This window comes from Microtus pennsylvanicus, chromosome 10, assembly GCF_037038515.1.
Source record: "Microtus pennsylvanicus isolate mMicPen1 chromosome 10, mMicPen1.hap1, whole genome shotgun sequence".
NCBI classification, from domain to species: domain Eukaryota; kingdom Metazoa; phylum Chordata; class Mammalia; order Rodentia; family Cricetidae; genus Microtus; species Microtus pennsylvanicus.
Genome location: NC_134588.1, coordinates 91,072,879 through 91,092,956, shown reverse-complemented (window position 1 = coordinate 91,092,956; position 20,078 = coordinate 91,072,879). Strand labels below are relative to the sequence as shown.

At 50.8% G+C, this 20,078-nt stretch overlaps 1 protein-coding gene and 1 non-coding gene across 5 annotated transcripts; both read right to left on the bottom strand.

Moving 5' to 3' along the window:
- Positions 1–69: 69 nt before the first annotated feature.
- Positions 70–17,508, bottom strand: Nectin4 (nectin cell adhesion molecule 4). Of its 4 annotated transcripts, none has more exons than XM_075987542.1 (9): positions 17,185–17,508; positions 7,695–8,054; positions 5,610–5,900; positions 4,603–4,723; positions 3,367–3,515; positions 2,974–3,130; positions 2,536–2,611; positions 2,041–2,115; positions 70–1,706 (listed from the first exon to the last, which is right to left on the bottom strand). In XM_075987542.1, exons 1-9 carry the CDS (start codon positions 17,258–17,260, stop codon positions 1,482–1,484), a joined length of 1,530 nt encoding a protein of 509 aa, XP_075843657.1. In that variant the 5' UTR covers positions 17,261–17,508; the 3' UTR covers positions 70–1,481. The 4 variants fall into 4 exon arrangements, with proteins under 4 accessions (XP_075843657.1, XP_075843658.1, XP_075843659.1 ...); XM_075987543.1 differs by having other exon boundaries at positions 2,974–3,127; XM_075987544.1 differs by lacking the exon at positions 2,041–2,115.
- LOC142859269 (U6 spliceosomal RNA) lies at positions 6,109–6,215 on the bottom strand. The gene has a single exon (XR_012912179.1). It is a non-coding gene; the product is annotated as a U6 spliceosomal RNA (small nuclear RNA).
- Positions 17,509–20,078: the final 2,570 nt, after the last annotated feature.

Here is a 20,078-nt window from a genome sequence, read left to right as displayed (position 1 = left end):
TCGCACTTGTGACTTATCCAGGTCAAGGGGCAAGACAGGAATCAGACAGAAAAGATTTTATCTGTTTATTTAAAAACAGAATATCATTTTATGTACAAATATACATATATTTACATAAAATATACATACTAGGACCCCAGATCCTCGGGGTCCACAAGTCCATGGGAATGGGATGAAAGCCTCTCCGTTAGACCAGATTGCAGGCCAAACAAGGTTGGAATAGTAAATCTCAGTATTCTGGCTGAGTAGGTTTGGGCAGGCTAAAGAAAAACATCTAATCCCAAGCCCCACACATAGAAAATGCCAGAAGAGCCCCAAATTAATGACTCAGAAACCCTGGGGAAGGAGCTATTGTCACCCTCGCCCACAGCAGCTCAAACCTCACCTGAACTTCTCCCTTCCCTTGCTACCCTCTGCCCTCTACACAACTGAACCAGGGGCCCTGGACACCAGGTCCCAACTCTGTGAAGGTCTGAACTGTGGACACAACTCAGGGAAGATTTGAAGGCATGGGAGCCAAACACCCTATCTCTACCCTCTTCTCCCCGTGTTTATACCTCACACCACTGGTTCCAGACTCCGCCAGCTGTCAGTTTCCTTCCCAGAGCCTCTTTGGGTGAAGATGCCCTAGGAGGAGAACTTTCCAGAACCATAAGAATTACCTCTTGCCGTGGGGTCTGCTAAAAAGTCTTGTTGATGCCTATGTGGGCTGGCCTTGCTTAAGCCCAGCAAGAAGCATGCACAGTAACAAAAAGGGTTTTGTTTGTTTGTTTGTTTTTTAAGTTTCTTTTTCTCTTACTAAGGGAGCCTGAGGGGACCTCAGGAGGCTCCCTTGGAGGTTAATTTACAGACAGTATGGTGTGTGTGCAGCAGGCCACCAGAGGGCAGAGGGCTTCTGTAACAGTTCAAGCCTCTGGCAGACCCCTGGAGGCCTGCTTCACACTTGCCCCCCAAGGGTGGGAACACAGCTCCCCGACTTTGGAGGACAGATTCTAGCTCCAGCTATGCCCGCACACCTGGATCTGGCCCACAGTCTCCACGTTTCCCTTCCAACCTCTGCATCACTAATACTGCTCTGGGGTCTGAGGATAATACCTGCATCTGCAGGCAGAGGTCACACATGAGGCATGCTAGGCACGAGCCACACCCTAGCAATGTTCTGCGCACAGCCACAAATCCTGTGGCACACATACCATTCGCTGGAACTCTTAACATGACAGCACAATGCATGCCACACATATGCGCACGCACACACGCGCACGCACACACACACACACACACACGCACACACACAAATAGGAGACACTCAATCAATGGAGCCCTCCTGATGACCAGGATTGGAGGTAAAAGTGGAGCAGTCAGTGGGGTGGGAAGTATCTTCCTAAAGAAACGCAGGCTTTTAAGGAGGGTTCCCCTAAGAAGAGTTGAAATCCCCCATGGAAGCAGAAGAAACCAGGCCTAGGGAGGGAGGCCGGCCTGGGTCAGACCAGGTGCCCTCGCCCGTTGATGTAGATGCCATTGCCTGTGGGTTTGGCCCTCAGGGTCCCATTCTCCTGAACAAAATGGTTCATGGCCTGTTTGATGCCTTCATCCTGATCCTCCTCCTCTTCTGTCCGCCCAGAGCCCGGAGACAGTAGTTCAGTCTGTGTTTCAATCTCTCTCACTGTGGTCAACGTGGAGTAGCTACGGCCCTCTGGCTCTTCACTCTGGAGACCGAGGGCAGAGGATAAGTCAGCAGTCAAGATCAAACAGGCAGACACAGTAGGGTAGGGATGGGTTGTGGTGGGGTCAGAGGTCAGGTAAAGCAAGGGTAATGGCTGTCCCGGAGGCATGGGGCTTGGAAATTTGGGGGTGGGGAGGGCAAGAGCAGGTGTTATATATAGGGATGGGGAGACAGAGAACGAAGGCACAGCAGAAATGCGGGGCGGGGCTCACATGGGAGCCAGGGATGAGAGGCAGGGACTGGTAGAGGGGGCTGCTGTCACACCACATCTGGGGCCAGGAGAGTGTTGGGGACACCGGTGGGGCCGGGGGCCTCACCATCACAGAGCAGCTACTGTTGTCCTTGAGACTATCGGGGTGGCCCTCCGCTCTCAGCCCTACACTCTCCTCCGGCTGCAGGAGCCCAGACATAGGGGAGGAGGAGTCAGAAGAGAGTCCAGCCTCCTCCCCTCAGCCTCTTCACCTCTCTCACCCTCTACCAGCCTCCTCCCTGATCACCTTTCCCCCAACCCGTAGTTCCCTGTCTCTCTGACACAAACATCCCCCTTCCCACACTCACTCCCAAAAACCCACCCTGGAACCAGCACTGGTGGTGGATTCCTAGAGCAGCCCCCAACCCAGTGCTGAAAGGGCCTTGCAAGGAGGAGTCCCAGCAGCCCCAAAGCATCTAACCCCTGCTAATATCCCAGCCTCGGCTCAGCTCCAGCTATGAGTAAGCAGCCAGACCCAGTATAGGGCTATGTTCCTATCTATGGAGGAGCCCAGACCCAAGCAAACCCGTGCTCCACACAGGCACCCGTCCTTAGCACATACCTGGCTCCTAGGGTCTGTATGATGAGAATGCAGCCTTCGGATGGAGTTCTCCCTGGTCAGAGTCAGTTCCTCCTCACTGGGAAAGACACCCCCTTGTCAGGACCTGAGAGCAATGACAGCCTCCTACGGCGAATCTAGCCTGGCTGAGCCCGTGTACAATAGCTGGAGCATACGTGTGCCACATAGTGCTAAAGTACACATAGTAGATGACACCGGAGAATATGGACCTGGGTTTCTCTCAGGCTTATGCCTCCTCATCCAGCTGTGGTCCAGGCCCCAGGCTTTCCTCACTTCCCCAAAGGCTTTGCCCATCTCTGGTGGACAAGCTGTCCAGTCATAGGCTACCCAGTGTCCTCTCTCCTCTGTTCTGGTTCACCTCCTACTTCATTGTCTTTGGTCTCAGCTCGGCTCCACCCACTCGATGTAGCCAGTACTCACTATTTCTGGGTCATCTGCTGTGCTTTCCGTCGGTGATACCGGGACATGAGTACCACCACCACCACCAGGAGGCAGAACAAGAGTGCAGCAATCACGCCCACTACCACCACTGAGGCCGACACTAGGTCCACTTGCTTTCCTGAATCTTGAGGGTCTGCTGGAGACAGGCTGTGTCTGAGGCGCATGCCCAGATCCTTTCTGGATCTACCCCAGACCCCGTTGCTACCCAAATATTATCCTCACAGAAGACATCCTCAGCTACCCACTCAGTTTAGCCCCATCTACCATCCCCAAAGACACTCCTTCCCATTTCTTTCTCTGTCTTGCTTCTTGTTGCCCATCCCCAGCTCCGATTCAGCCTCCCTGTCTTTGTTCCCCAACCACTGTGCTTACCAAGAACCTCCACGGTGACCTGAGAGTCCCTCGAAGAAAGTTCATTGCTGACATGGCAGACGTAGATGCCACTGTGCTCAGTGGTCAGTGGGGGAAAGCCCAGAGTGTCCCCCTTCACTCGCACCCCGCTAGGCAGAGGTCCGTCCAGCCTGAAGGACAGGGAAGCTGAAGGGTGCTGGCTGGGGCAGGCTAAGGCTGCCACCATCCAACGTGCCCAGGCAGCTATTCATCCCCCTCCCCCATGACGTCATCCAGAGCCTCAGGCTGTTCCCACGGTGCCCCTCCCTACCCTAGGCAGGTCTAGGCAGAGGTCCTTTCTCCCTGCCGCCCAGCCTGACCCGGGCACCCCCACACACACTTGGGGAAGATCCACACGCGTGCCATCCCACATGCTCCCACAGGCATCACGTCATCTAGCACCAGGTAACAGGAATACATGCTACAAAGTCCACACAACAGGACACTCCACTCCTAGCTGGCCTCAGAGGTACCTGGAAACTGTGATTGCATGCTCCAACACCTATGATGTTACATGGCAGAGAAAACAAACCTAGCCCTAGGCACAAGGCCACATGTATCGTTCATATGTCCACATGTAAGAACATGTCTATCATAGGCTCACATACATGGGTATCCTGCCCTTTTGTAATTCTTTGGAAGAAAAGACAAGGGCTCTTGAAGGAGCTGGTGGAAGGGGGTGGGTGTTTCTGGGGTGCTAGCAACATGATGGTTATAAGGAGCATTGGTATAACAGCAGTTATAGCCAGCTGTCTTTTTGTCTACTGCACTTTTAGCACTCAGAAATAGTTAAAAGATTCATATCTACCATAGTTTTAGTTCATAGTTTAAAGCTAAGGGGTTTTGAAAAGCCAAGAAGATATCTACATATTCCCATGGGTAATCACACATTCCCTGGACCGCACCAGTAATATTTGCTGACTATGCATATTTTTTTTTTTTTTTTTTTTTTTTTTTTTGGTTTTTTCGAGACAGGGTTTCTCTGTGGCTTTGGAGCCTGTCCTGGAACTAGCTCTTGTAGACCAGGCTGGTCTCGAACTCACAGAGATCCGCCTGCCTCTGCCTCCCGAGTGCTGGGATTAAAGGCGTGCGCCACCATCGCCCGGCTGCATATTTTTATATTGGTCTGAACATATGCCCTAACTAATATAGGGTTCATCCTGAAAAGAAAAGAATGCTAGTCCCATGCTAGGCCTTTCTGCAGGCATAGGCTCTTACCGCGTCCAGTTGAATGAGGGAGGGGGCTGTCCTTCACTCAGGCACTTGAGTGTAGCTCCTTCTCGGCCAACATGCCACAAGTTTTGGTCCTCAAGGCCCCTCACAGAGGCCTCTGCAAGGACTGGAGTGGGAGGAGGGAGGAGGAAGATGCTTTAATCCATGAATCCCCTCTTGTCCTACACAAACAACCTCCCTCTCCCCTCACCCACAGCTCCTGACTACATTGTCATGTGCTCCCCACCCCCGCCCCAAGCTCAGAGTTTATTTTGTTTGACCTGTGCTGCAAAGCCCGCACGTCCCTAGGAGTAAGGGAGTTTCACAGTCTTTCTGACTCTCGGGTGACACCTAGCATACTGCTAACTCACGGAGCAGGTGCTCACTAAGGGCCTAAAAATCCGCCAGTTTGTTCATTTTCCTAACAGACGTGTGTTGATTTCCTACTTCGTGCCAAATGGCGGTGTAATCTGGGCTTGCAGTCTAACGCTCGGAGCACACTATCATTTGCTGAACCCTTACAGGATTTCAAATCTGTGAGATGCTTTGCATTCAAGGACGCTAATTCTCATCAAAATCCTGTAGAGTTGGTATAATTACACTCATTTTCTGGTGAATAAAATGAAGTCTAACAAGATTAAATAACTATTGGTAAATAGCAGAACGGCGGCTTGTCCCAAGTCTGCCTCCAAACCCTAAAACTGTATATTATGCAAATACCTTCAGTATCATATTTATATTTTATTCTCCCATCAACACTGTGAAAATAAGGCAGTCTCTTCTACAAAGTTCACAGAGACACCAGGCGGCAGTGGGGCTTGCCTTTAATCCCAGCACTTGAAATATAGTTCACAGAGACCACAGTGGTTTTCCCAGGGCATCTAGGTTGGCCCCCAAGTCTTCTGTTCTCAGGCTGACCCTCCTGGCGTGGTTCAGGGTCACAGTGTCTTAGCACTATTTTCAGAACTATTTTCAGAACATAGGTTATCTTACCCATCTATCCCAATACTCACAGGCCACTTGGAGGGTGTGGGTGATTCTCTGGTCCTGGAGCAGGCCAGGGTGAGACACCACACAGGTAAGTGGCTGCCCATTCATGCTTCGGCTAGGCACCAGGTGGAACTCTGACGTGACAGCAGCGGAGCGGGAGTGCTTGAAGGAGCGGCTGGCCTGAGTACCTTTGACTTCTGTGTCCCAGGTCACGGTGGGAGCTGGGCTGCCCTCGGCAGTGCAAGAGGCTGCCAGCGTCAGGCCCTGGCCCTCTTCTAGTGGTGGACCAGGATTCAGTGAAGGCAGGGGAGGCACTGTGGATGGGGAGAGGAGTGTATGAAAGATCCGCTGTCAGGAGGCCTCTCTCAGTCCTACCCAGCTGCAAACTCCAGCCCCCCCTTTTTTTAATTATTGATTTTATTGAGCTAAACATTTTTCTCTGCTCCCCTTCCTTCCTCTCCCCTCCCCTCCAACCCTCTCCCATGGTCCCATGCTCCCAGTTTACTCAGGAGATCTTGTCTTAAAAATATGGAACGCTTCACAAATTTGCTTGTCATCCCTGTGCAGGGGCCGTGCTAATCTTCCCTGTATCGTTCCAATTTTAGTATCTGTGCTGCCGAAGCGAGCTCCAGTCCCCCTTTCTTATCTTACTAAGAAAAGTGCTAGATCAGTGGTCTAATTTCAAGTGTCTTTACATCTTTCTTCGCTATTAGAATTTTTTACAACGTGCATAGGTTATTTTTTAAAAAAAAATAAAATAATTTTAGAACTAATTAGATATTATCTATGTAATAATAACAATAATAACCACTGCTTACCATGTGTCAACTATTATGCTAAGTGCTTTCATGCATTATCTCATTTGATTCTGCTAACACACTAGTGAGGTGGTATTATTATGCTTTGCTCTTCAGATGAGGAAGCTCAAGGAGGGTTAGGGATTTGCTCCAGGTCCTCATCTCTTAAGTGACAAAGCCTAGAGTCACAGATTTTGTTTTGGGGTGTGTGTTGGCCTCAGATTCTCCATTCTCCTGACTCAGCTTCTGGAGCAGTGTAAGTATAGATATTTATCACTATGCCCAGCTTTTTTTTTTTCACTCAAGTTTTGTTTTTTTTTTTTCCCCTCCAAGACTTAGGCTACTAACTTCCATCCAAAGCAAAAACATGAAGGCTTTTTATTTCTAACTTCAAAATAACCCAAAGCACAATTGTTTTAAAAAAAAAAATTCTAGCTTCAAAATAGCCCAACCACAAAATTGAAAAGACACCTTGACCATAGGAACAGGTTGACCAGCACCACTGTCCATAATGCAAAGCAGTGGTTTAGAATGCGATTGTGAGCCAGATGGTGGTGGCGCACGCCTTTAATCCCAGTACTCGGGAAGCAGAGGCGGAGGATCTCTGTGCGTTCAAGGCCAGCCTGGTCTACAAAGAGAGTTCCAGGACAGGCTCCAAAGCTGCACAGAGGAAATCCTGCCTCGAAAAACCGATAGATGGATGGACGGATGGATAGATAGATAGATAGATAGATAGATAGATAGATAATAAACGTGATCGTGGTCTTAGATCACGTCCACTGAAGTCCCAATCAAGGAGCGTATTGACCTATTAACCGCTCCCCTGCTCACATATCACATCACAGCTGGGCGTCATATTCACATCTGTGACTCTCACATTGTAAAACCGCAGCACCTAGGATGGTGAAGAAAGCTTTGCATTGGTGCATTGGTGTCTTTCCTAGAACCAGTAAGTGCAACTTGGAAACGAGGGCATTTAAGTGGAGTCTGCCAGAAGTTCTCAGCTCTCTGAAAAGCTATTCGAAAGAATAAGCCCATGTTCCAGAAGGACAAAGGTGCACAGAGTGAAATTCGGACCGTGGGAAGGACAAGCTCCCTAAAATATGTATTATTCCCCAGCTTTGGCGGATTTTGGAGAGAATTTATGGATTGGGTGGGAGGGACTGGGTATTCCTCCCTCACCCCTACATGGCCTTATCTTTTATGTTTGCCTGTTCTGCCTCTGCCCCATCCATCTCTGCAGTCCCGTCCTGTCTCCGTTCCCCTCCACACACCCACGAATTCTGATTGTGCCCAGCTGGCTCTACTAACCCAGAACGCGGAGCCGCATCCGTGCCTGGAAGCTGCCAGCGGGGAAAGTGCTGACTCTGCACTCGTACTCGCCCTCATCTGCTTGCACAGCGTTGCGCAGGAGCACGGAGCCGTCCAGAGGGTCTCGTGGGGGCGGTGGTTGCTCCACGCGGTCCTCATAGGCGGGGCTCACATGAAGCCCATATTTGGAGTGCAGTAGGGCCAGCTCCCGGGTGCCTTCGTTTGGGTCCACCCGAGCCCACGCCACTTGCCCCACCTGCTCGTCAGGATCCCCTCGGTAGAAGCAGGGCAATTTTGCGTCCTGGCCCAGCACCACCGTCACTAGGTCCGAGGTCTCCAGCTCACCCGCCGGGCATCGGCCTGCAGGGGGTAGACAGTAAGTCAGAGTGGGGGGGGGGGGCTGCCAGAACCAAAGGAACGCAATCAAAATGATAATGACAGCAAAGGCAGCCGGAACTCCAGGAGCAATTTGTGCTTGCAAAGCGCATTCTAGCCATTACCTCATTAGATCCACTCAACATTCCCAAGAGGGTAGGCGTTATTATCACCATTTAACAGAGGAGGAAACTGAGACCCAGAGGGAAGTGGCTTCCCTAAGGCCACACAGATGATTTATGGAAGACTCACCCTGTTGCCGTCTAGAATTCTATTTGAGCAAAGAAACTATAACAGGTCCAGAGACCTAGCTTCTGCCCCTCACAGAGCTCACAGCCTTCCAGGAAATGGAATCTCTGCCCAGAGAAACAGGAAACCAAGGACAAATTTCACAGGAGGCACAGTCTACGAAGTGGGGTAAAAGTAAAAGCAAGTGCTTTTGGAAGGAATGGTGAAGAGCGGTTGAAAATGTTCAGAATGTTTGGGGCTTGGGATGGGCCATTTTGGAAGGATAAGGCCCTTGGGAACGCTTTTTCCCATGGCTTGAAGATGAGAGTCCTGGATTCCCAGAGAGAAGGAGGTCTTCCATGTGGGAGGAATGGCATGAACAGGCTTAGGGGCAGGAACCAGCAAGTCACTGAAGACAAAAAGGGCCCCTAAGTCAGGGGCCTGGAGAGATGAGGTCAGGGCAGGTACACAGCAATTGTCAGAATGTTGAGCCAGAATCAGAGGACCAGGGATGAAGGACTAGTGCTTTGGTAATTGATGAGCAGCTATAGGAAGCATTTGGAAATTTTGAATTTAGATACGTCCATTACATAACCTTACTGGCAAATAAAGATCCATTTCCTGCCCTCATGGAACTCGAGGTCTGTTTAGGAGGAAGAAATACAAATGATAGACATCCATCCATCTACCCATCCATCTGTTATCTATCTATCTATCTATCTATCTATCTATCTATCTATCTATCTATCATCTAGCTACTAACAGACAGGCATAGAATCGTGCAATGATAATTTTTTTTCTTTCTCCTCTTTCCACCCTCCTCCTCTTCCTCTTTCTTTTTAAGACAGTCTAACTATGTAGCCTGTCAGGCTGGCTTCAGACTCACTGTTCTCCCACCCCAGCCTCCGGAGTGCTTAGATTACTGGATACACCACCCCACCTGACTTGCAATGGTAGTTTCTGGTTTAGTGTTTGGTGTCTGGGTCCTAGGTTGTTTGAGGCATGTGGGAGTCATAGGGAAGGCTTCATGAGTGAGTTGAGCGGGATCAGGAGGCCCGGGAGACCTAGAAAGGCATTGATAATAGAGGATCAAGTAAGTAAACACCTAAGGAAGTAGAAAGGCTGGTTGCTGGTTCAGGAAGCAAAGAGAAGAGGACCCAACCTAAGGGTGTGTGTGTGTTGAGCAGCAGGGAAACCATAGCTGGGGTAGGGTGGGTCCGAATAGCCCAAGACTACCCATGCCAGGAAAAGGAATTCAAATTTGGTCAGTAGGAAGTGGAGAGTCACCAAAGCTTCCCTAGCTAGCAAGTTGCATGAAGCAGGTGACAACATATAGTCTGACCAGAAAACAGGTCATGGAAAGAGACCGAGGCAGATACCATGAGGCCGTAGCCTGGCAAGGTGGTACTGGGCAGATAAAAGGGGGCATTTGGTGGGGATTTGGTCACTGACTAGAGAGAGATGGGGAACAGGAAAAGGTAACTGGATATCTAGAATGAGTAGCTTATAAAGAAGGTTGGGCCTGGGAAAGCCTATGGTTATAAAATAAGTAAATAAATAAACAAAACCCAGGGTCAGGGGCCGGGCCAGGGCAGAAGAGTGTTCTGGGATGGCCAGAGCTTCCACTTAGAGCATCCAACTTTTGATAATCCCTGCCTCTAGCCAGTACCCCCCACACCCTGCTGTCTGTCACCTTTGCTCACACTGTACCCCTGCCTGGAATGCTCTCCTCCCTGTGTCTGGTTGCTCCTACTCATCGCTGTCTGGAGAACACCTACTCACGCCTTAAGACTCTGCTTAGACATCATTTCCTCCTGAGTCCTCCCTCCCTTCCCCCACCTCAAGCCGCTTCGAGTGCCCTGCCCCTGTGCTCTGCCAGCACTCTGCTTTAGCCTCAATCATAGCGCTTTAACCTATAGATCAGACTTTCTGTTTTCGTGTTCTCCTTCCCCAAGGCATTGAGCTTCAAAAGAGTCGAAACAGGGTCATGTATCACATATTAAAAACATGGTTTCTGATTTCATGCTCAGTCAGTGGTATGTGGTCTCCTTCCTGTCACATAACTGGACGCTGATGAATGTTTATTGACTGAGTGAATCAATGAATGAGTGAACAAAGCCAGGCTTGGTAGCCCATACCTCTTATCTCAACACTTGGGGAAGCTCAGGCAAGAAGATCTTGGGTTCAAGGCCATCATCCCGAGCAAAAGGGAAACAATGTCTCAATCCCCACAAAAATCAAAAACAAAAAGAATATACAAATGAGTGAGCAGATGCATGAAAGAGGCAGCAGAAAGAAAGTAGAACCAAGAGGAAGGCACAGTCCCTTATTTGGTTGAGGCAGGGAAAGTGTTGGCATGGCAACCTTGGGGCGGGGGTAAGATAAACTGGCAGTCTGGGTTCACTGCCAGAGGGAGCAACTCTGGACCAGACAAAGGATGAAGGCGATGGAGACAGGCAGGCATGTAGTGAGGAAACGAAGCATGGAGTAGGGCAGAGGGTTCCAGGGAGACTGATGAATGGGTCTTGTGGCCCTGATGGGAGGGGTGGAGGGAAGGATGCTGCTGCTGGGAGTTGGGAGGGCCCCAGACTGGACGGGACAGACCTGCAGGGCCAGATACCAGGGCCCTGACCTGCCTAAGCTGACATGGGTCCCACCCAGCCCAGCCTGGGAGTCCAGCTTGCACCCCTCCCAGGTACCTCCTCCTAGCACTAAAGGGAGTAAGGCTGTCAAAAAAGCCTGGCGGTGGGGTGCAATATGGGCTCTCAGCTCACTCTGCTGCAAAACACTGATGTAGGTTTAAGTCACAATAATGTGGATGCAGGTCACAGGGACCCCAAGTCCTGCCCACCGGGAGATAGAAATCCTTCCAAAGACATTTCTGTGACATTGGCAGATCCCATATTTCCATCGTTAAATTTTTACTTACTTTTTTATTTTTTTATGTGTATGAATGTTTTGCTTGCATATATGTATACTATGTGCCTGGTGGCCATGTAGGTTAGCAGAGAGCATCTGATGTCTTGGAATTGGAGTTACAGGTGGCTGGTCACTGCCATGTGGGTCCTGGGAATTGAACCCAGGTTCTCTGCAAGAACAAGTGCTCTTAACCATCATCTCTCAAGCCCTTACACTGGCCCCTGCCCCCACTACAAGTCATCCATATTCTGTCCCCCAAAATACCTCCTTAAAGCACAGTAAGAATTGGGTACCCATCACATGCCTGCGTCTCCATCCATAATGTCCCTAACCTGTGAGTCCGAAATCCTCATCCTGAAGGTACAAGCCCCAGTTTTGCAGACTGAGGAACCTAATGGGACAGGAAAGTTCCTTTGGAATTGCTCCTACAAAACCCACACTGTCCTAAAGCCGCTATTTAGTGAAAGTATCTTAGGCTGAGGCATCCCCACTTCCAATGGCCTTCAGTTCATCTTCTAAATCAAAAGAGATGAGTTAAGAGAAGTTGGGGCCAAGGATCCTTGTCCTGAGCTAAATGGACCCAAGAACCCAGGCTTCCAAGCCAGGGCAAGCCAGGATTGTTTCCTCCTCTCCCCCACCCAGTGCCTGCCTGGCGTCAGCATGATGATGTCACCAGGCTGAAGGAGACACACCGCCTGCCTGGTGAGGTCACCTTATGGGCATGCAGTAGCCAGGCCAGGCCAAGCCCACAGACCCTTCTACTGCTGCATGTGTAGTTTGCTGAGGCTGGTGGCCTCTAGCTTCCTGGGCACTCCTCCTCCTCCTCCTGACTCTCCCCACCCCTCCTCTCAAGGAGCACCAGGACGCTGGTCAGGAGCCTTAGTGACTCAGAAGCTGCCACAGAGCAGCAGACCTAGCCACAGCCACCACCACCTTGCGCAAGGGAGAGAACAGGCCCAACTGGCCAGACGGGATCCCTGCCCTCAGCCTCCCCCACCCCTGGCCAGGCCCCCTCAGGCCTCTTTGGGGCCCTGCCTTTTGTGTACCCCGCCCGCTCCCAGACAGGTCCTCCATTCCTGGCTTGGGCTAGCTGGCTACACCCTACTCTGTTCCCTTGGCTCCTACTTTCCTTTCTGTGTAAGTCTTGGCCTTTAAGCTCAAAAGGGGAAACTGAGGCTGGCAGTTGCAGATACCCAACTTTAGCAATGTGTTTGAGAATGAGATTTTTTTTTTTGAGGGACTTTTATCCATCAGTGTCTTCTCTTGGTGCATAAGAGGATGTACACACATTGGGGTCCTTGAGGTGTGTCTGTGTGACAAAGGTAATAACTGTCGAGTCTTTTGTGTCTGAATCTTTGGATGAGGGCTAGGCCAGTTTTTCTAGTTCGTATGAATGTGAAACTATTTCCTTGCAAGAACCTGGGGGTGTTTCGTACATATATGTGTTCACAGCTCTCTTCGGGGAAATCTACATCCTAACTTTTCTGTACCCAGAGGGAAGAGCTATGTGTTAGCATATGAACATATATGCACGCACCATGACATATACATCTCACCCTCTGAACACACAGTCCACATCACCCTACTACGGAACTCCACACACATAGTAAATATTTTGATGGCGTTTATCTTGGCTTCCGCACGTCTGGCTCAGCTGCATTTGGTCAGCGTGTGGCTCTGGGCTTCTGCCCATTCTAATGTTGCCCCTGGCTTCCCTCTCCATCTCACCCCAAGACTTCAGGGCAGATTCATCTCAGGCTAAAGGTGGAGGTAACCAGAGATGAGGTCACTGTCCCTCCAGGTGATGGGAAATTGCCACCGAACCTCCCTGACAAACAAAATAAAGACTCCCTCTCTTTTTCTCTTTGGGTTCCTACAAAGGGACTCCCACCCTTTTTACCCCCTATGGCCACACCCCTGGGCCCCCTCAGGACTCTGACCCCCCAAGCAGAGATTCTTCCCTGGGAATCTCTGTCAGGGCTTTGCTACTTGCTACCACCAGAAAAACCAGCTCTGGCTCCAGGCCTGGGGTAAGAGCTGTCTGGTGCAGGTTCGGTGGGAAGCAGGGGGGGGGGGGTATGCCTGGGGCTAGGGGGAGGGGTCCAGGCTGTCTAGGGTCTCATATTTTTTGTTAACTCTTGCCTCCCTCCCTTCACTGCTTCACCAGAGAAGGCTGGCATAGGTGTGTTAGAGGTAAGAGAAGACATGAGAGGGAAGCTTCTAGTCCCCGTCCACCCAGGACAGGTGACACAGACAAAGCAAATGGTTATTTTGGACTTTCCTCTGCCCATAACCTTGGCCTTGGAATTGAGGGACTTTGAAAACCAAAAACTTTCCCTTCGCCTTCACCCACCTCCCTTACATACCCCTCATTTTTCCTAAGCCCCCCAGCTTAACAAGAGCTTCCCAAGCTGGGCAAAGCGCCCACCCACAGATTAGTGTCTAGGGAGGGGGGCCACGTAAGTAACAGAGGGAAAGAGGAACAATGGGGAGGACGGACAGTTCATGAGGCAGGCGGCTCTGCCTTAGACACAGCTCTCAGCACAGATAAGTCCCCTAAACCCCCCAGGAGCCAGAGTCTGAGCCCTGCTGAGTCACCGCTGTGGGTGGGTGGGAGACCTAGAATTCAACTTCTCTCAAACCCCTGAGATCTAGCCTCCCCCACCAACACCCAAATTCTGCCTATCCCTTCTCCCATTGTGTCTAGCCAGCTTCATTCCACATCACAGCCCTAACCTTAGCTTTCAGAACAGTTTTAGAGAGACGTGTTGGGGGCGGGGGTGGCACAGAAAGCCATGGGAACAGGTCCTCAGGCCACAGGCACCCTGTTGGCTCCTGTTCCAGTGAAAGGATAGGGTATGGTACCCCCATTCTCCTCCAGAAAACAGGTGGGTACCTCCCATTTAAAACTTAATTGCTTTAGATTCTGTTTCCAGATCTGGACCCCAAAGTTCCTCTGCTCTCTGTGCTCCTGACTCAATTTGCCACTTTTCATTTCCATCCCTTCTTTGCCGAGTCTTTTCAAGATTTGGAGTCCAGATTCTACAGGCATTCTCTCCCTACAGGACTTGCTCTCCTCAGTGGCCCCAGGACCCCTGGAGTCTGAGGCTATACTCTAGAAGATGGGACTGTGCACATTAACCTTATCACTGCTATCTCTGTAGCTGGGGGTCTCTCCACCCCACCCCCACCTCCCCACCCGCTGCATCAATACAAAATGCTAGGATGGAACCAGGGTCACTGGGGCCAAGGGCTTCCCTGGGATTCTCCTGGTTCTCCACACTTGGGCGGGGAAGCAAACCTCCCTTTCTGGCTTCTCTGGGTTTGGGTAGGCCCTACAGGAAAGGGCCTGCCCTCCTCTGTCATCGGGAGCAGAAAAGCAGGGATGGGGCCCCTCCCTTTCTAGGAAATTAATCTCAACAGAAAGTTGATCCTAACCGTCAGAAGACAGAATTTAGAATCCATGGACCAGCTTACTCCCAGGGGCCCCGCAAGACTCAAAGAGTTAGAAACTGGGAACCTATAGGAAAACAGTTTGCAGACTCAGGCCCCTCAGCCCCAGGGCAAGAGATGGGGGAGGGAGGAGGGATGGGACCTCACCCGGAAACTCATCCCATTAAGGAGAAACAAAGAGCTGTGGTGTTGGAGGCGCCTCCCAAGCCTGGGCTCCTCTCCCTGTCAGGGGTGGGGCAGGGCCCTAGGGCTCAGTGCTCTAATGGTCCTGGAGTTGGGGGGCAGGTGTCACTTTGCAATTGGGCCAGGAAGGCTGTGTCCTTGGGAAGGGTCCTCTCAGCCACAGGGAGACTGATCAATTCTTCAGCCACCACAACACTTCAAGCCAGGAGCTGGACAACCAATCACAGAAGCCTAGTATTTCAGAGTCAAAAGGTCTGCAGAGACCCTCCAGTCCTTCTCGGTCTCCTGATGCAGTCTCTCAGCTGTTCAAAAATACCTAACAAATTAATGGAAGAAATGGGATCAGAACTCAAGGCTCTTGATTTCCAAATCTGAGGGGTGTTCAGAGATATAAAATGAGTCTAGGTTCCTAGGGCCATGAACGAGATGCCTACACATACACACAAGGGAGCCAAAATGAAGGGGATGGGACTCTCTAGTCCTTGGGCTGTGGCCCCATAGTGCGAGCTTCCAGGGATTCCTGGGAACAGCCTTCATCTCTGCACAGGTCATGGCAGCAGAAGTTCAGTGACACCCGACTAGCTACTAGCATCCTGGGCAATCCTGGAGCCAGCCTTTCTCCTCAGCTTAGCTTCTCCCAGACCTGGGTGAAGTCTGGGGCAATCTTCTAGCCAGGAGTTCTCTCCCTCTTCTCTGGGCTTCTACTAGAAAGACCAGCTTTGCCTCATGGAGAAGGAAGGCGGGAAGTACTACCCTTACCATTGTATCTAGTATCTAGTAGCCAGCCTCTAGTACCACATGCTCTCAACTATCCTGGTTTTTTTCTTTTTTTTAACAAGGAGTCGGGTGACCAAGGCCCTAACCCTGGTTCTGCTTTTTACACTGAGTAATCTTGCAGCTCTCACCTGCCCATCTGTTTCTCTTGGTTTTCCCATCTTTAAAATGAAGGAGTTGGAGTAGTGATCTCTTTGATCCTACCCAAGTCCGGAGACAGCATGACTCCATTCCTCAGGGGTAGGTAGATTCCCCAGGAAAGTGTCAGTTGGGTTCCCTGGCCCAGCAGGAGGCCCCACCCTCTTGGCTTAACCCAGGGAAAAGGGCTATCTGGAAAATGGAAATTAAGGGCAGGGGCTGAGGGTAAGGGCAGGTGGCAGAGGTTGGAGCTTAGCGTTAGTGGGAGTTAGTGGGAGAGTGACCCACTGACTCTTCTGTTACAAGACCAGAGTGAGGGCAACCTCAAGCCTTCCAATCCAGGCATCTATGCCTTGTTCTCCATCTATGCCTTGTGTGTGTGCTTCAACTGAGAATGGAGGTGGGGAGAGAGTCACCAAGTGCTGCTGGACAACTGAGAGTCCCTGCTTCTGTTTCTTGAGCTGAGGACCCTACTGTCCTCTGCAGACAAGGCCCTGTCTTTCTAAGGAAAAAGAGCTCTTAGCTACTCCTTCCCCAGCAACAGCCAATAGCATCCTACTTTGGTCTCCTTGCACACATATTCTGTCCCTCTCGCTCTGACAATGATACATTCTGATGTTTTATGTATGTTCTGACTATATTAGGCAAGCAGAAAGTCTAAGTATAGGCATTCAACAGAGGAAATGGAAAGATAATAAATGAATAAAAGTGGACCGCATCTCATCTAGAAGACCCTTTACCCTTTAACATCCCCCCATTGTGTAAGAAACACACACCATTATTCTCCACCTACTAGTGTGTGCCAGGGAGGGAGAGGCGCTAGGGTGAGAGGAGTTTCATGACTTTCCTGTAATCCCACAATGAGCACCCCAATCCTGCGCTCAGAATATTACTATGAGAGGAGAAGGAGACAGAAATGCCCCTCCACTCCCCAGACACCAGGTTTCCTGCTCCTGGTGAATGCTGAGGCAGGTGTGAAGCCCAGTGGGTAGGCCACAAAGCCTTCAGGAAACCCTGGGGTAAGCAGGGTCCTCGGAGTCCACCTTTCAGCCCACCTGCCCTGTGTGCGTATGTGCGTGTGTGCGTGTGCGTGTGTATCTACAAAGGCCTTGGCAAGCAAGGCTTTAGCAGAGGTAGTTAGGGACTGCAGACATTAAGTGGCTTGGTCTTGGGACAGAGAGGAGACTTGAGAAGAAAGAGCTACATTGGTTCTTTTGAGGGCACTGATGGCAAGTGGAATGAACAGGAGAGAGAGATTGTCTTCTCCATCCGGAGTCCAAGGAAAGGGAATGTTTGGGTATGTGGTACATTCGTGTGTGTGTGTGTGTGTGTGTGTGTGTGTGTGTGTATGTGTGTGTGTGCCTGTCTCTGCCAGGTAGAGCTCAGAAGCAAGAGTCCTGACGGTTCAGGCAAGTCCTACCTGTAAACGATGCCAGGAACAACAGCAGCAGCCAGGCTTCAAGGCCCCACATCTCGGCTCCCAGGGACAGGGGCATTGGCTGAAAGGCAGACCTGGCCAGTGATTCTGAGTTCCACGGAGTTCTCCCTGGGAGCCGGTTCTGGAGCTGTGTAAAGCTCTGACCCAGAAGGCAAGAAGTCACGGAGTCCCCAGGCACTGACGTGCTTGCCTATCCCACTTGGGTCTCCACTAGGGGACCCAGGCCCCAGTTCTACCCACCCAGCCGTGGCTACCCCCAAGAAGCCGTGATCGGGAGCCCTGAGCTCCCCCAGAGCTGCTTCCCACGCCGTGGCCAACAACGAAGGCAGAAACCTGGGAACCTGCTAAGCAGGTCAGAACAGGTGCGTCTCTGGGGGCCGGGCCTGGCACAGAGAGGAGACTCCGCAGCCACCGCCCCCACGGCCTGGGCTAGCTAATGGGCGCCAAGGAGGGAGGGAAGAAGGGACGAATCTGGGTGCGGGCAGTGGGATCTCATCAGCAACAGGGGCTTTACCTGTGAGGCCATGGACAGCAGCGTGAGGGTGGTGGTGAGCCTCTAGCAGGGGGCGTGGAACAAGGAGGCCTGGGTGTCTTAAAGACGGAAGCACCAGATGTGTCTGAAAAAGCACCCAACCGTTTCATATGACAGCCAGGTCAGCTGTTTCCTGGGGTCCCTGACAAGTTCCTCAAACTCCTGAAGGATTCAACTTTTGGAGCCACAGAATCAGAGAACTGAGGAGGTCCCTGGTCTGCTGGCCCATCTACCTCATGCTTCAGAAGACCTAAATAGGAGGATGGACTTGCTAGAGGACAGTCAAGTTAGTCTAGTGATTTTCTGGAAGCAGAAAGTTAGTTCAGAGAACCCTCTGAGAAACAACTTCACTGCTTTCCTCTGGCCCACCCTTGCATGGGAGAGGAAGAGGGGCTGACCAGGAGATTAGCCCTGTGAATTCCTGCTTTTCCTCTCAGAACCTTCGCTCAACAACTTAACCCATGGCAGGAGTTTTAAAAGTGCATCAGTGCAACCCAAACAGGGGGGCTTTCCTCCTTCTCTATGGTGTACCCCCATGGTCATGGGGAGGACACTGTGTCTGGACTTGGCGAGGATTTCACTCTATCCTTGTACCCCTGTAACTCTTATGCTCATCTGATCACATATTTCCAATTTGGGTGAATAAAAGTAACCAAGGGACAGCTAGAGAGCCGGAAGAAGGGGTACATATCTATCCCCTGAAAGAGGGAGGCGGGATCGCTGGCAGACTGGAATTTCACAGACAGGTAAAAGCCAGACATGCTGGTGCATCTCCGCAGGCCCAGCCCTTGGGAGGTGAAGGCAGTTTTGACTACGCAGAGTTCTGGGCTATCCTGGGCTATATAAGGCTCTACCTTAAATAATAATAATAATAACTTTAAAAAGACACATGCATGTGGAAATAAACCCAGGGGAAGAGAATAGAGAGGTTACACAGTTCTCGTGTCCAGAAGCATAGAAAAGAAGAAAGAAGTATCAATAACGGAGGAGGTTATTAATGTAGGAGATTTTCCCCAACTCTACTTGTTCTGGTTTTCTTGTTTGTTTGTTTTTTAGGCGGAGGCTTAGGACCAGCGCTTTGTGCATACAAGCTAAGCTCTCTACCACCAAGCCACTTCCTCAGTCCCCTTACCTGTCAATCTTGCTCATCTCTCAAAACTGACCTCAAAGGCCATATCTCCCTTGAAGCTTTCTTGGCTCCTCCCACATTTCTTCTCGTCTTCCTCGGTCCTTGCCAGTCTCTTTATTATAGCTTGTGCACTCATAATTTGTGCACATCTTATCTCCTTAACTAAATTGTAAGCTTTAATTCAAGAGCCATTGATTGAGGCCTGTTGCATGCCCGAGATTTAACAGTAAACTCGTTAAACCGAGGGAAAGGATGGCAGCTGCCCTCTGTGAAGTACTTAAAGGTCGGGCTCGTTTTATACTTTTGCCCAGTCAGCCATGCTAGGGCAGCTCACAACCCCAATGGGGAGTGAGTGCATTTGTTTTAGGAAGGCCTGCATGTCTAAATCAACCAGTGTCAGTCCGGAGAAGATGGTGACGGAGGGTCAGCAGGCAGAGATCTCGAATGATCATCTTCCCATCCTGAACCTGGGTTGCAATCTAGGCTCTAACGCTGCCCATAGAGTAGACCCCTCTCTGGACCCTACCTCTCAGCAGTGATTAGGATAGTGGCCTCTTCCTCAAGGGCTATTTCCTGCGGGTCAGAGGCAGATTTAAGGGTCAGGCTGGATGCCAAATCTCCTTAATTTCTCTCCACCTCCGCCTTGGCAAACCCCTTCCCCTCTTCAGGACCCAGGTCCCCGCCTATGCCAGGGGAACAGCCCCACCCCGATGCTGCTTTGAGATCCAGTGTGGCAGGGGTGGGGTAGGGCCAGGGGGATGGGAGGGGGAGCATCCTGTGTTATAATTATAATTATCACACTTTGGATCCTATCACATGCTGTCAGAGGAGCTCTTTCCTTCCCACGGATTCATCCCTCTAGGTACAGGAAATCACGGGAGAAACTGAGGCATGGGGGTGGGAAAGCAGCTAGACCACAAAGTGAGTATCCAGTCCGCTTGGGTGGATCTCTTCACAATATACTCTTCCCCTCAGAGGGCTACCAGCCAGAGTATCTCTGAGCCCCTGGAGGCTGGGACCCTAAATCACTAAAGGGGAACAGGACTTCTCTGAGGCAGTATTAAGGTAATGAACACCCCCACATCTTCGTGGATATGGTTAGGCCCTAGTAAACAACCTTAAACTGGGGGCTGCAGGTGCCACGGGCAGAGAGAATAAGGCGGCCATCCACGCCTTTAGCTGGGATTTTTCTTTCCTCATCTAACAAATATTTAT

Excerpts from the sequence above, each read along its gene's own strand:
- Nectin4 (XM_075987542.1), bottom strand. The coding sequence starts at position 17,260 with ATGCCCCTGTCCCTGGGAGCCGAGATGTGGGGCCTTGAAGCCTGGCTG. Across the intron at positions 8,055-17,184 it reads GTTCCTGGCATCGTTTACAG|GCCGATGCCCGGCGGGTGAG; the intron begins GTAGGACTTGCC and ends TACCCCCTGCAG. Across the intron at positions 5,901-7,694 it reads GATGCGGCTCCGCGTTCTGG|TGCCTCCCCTGCCTTCACTG; the intron begins GTTAGTAGAGCC and ends CCCCATCCACAG.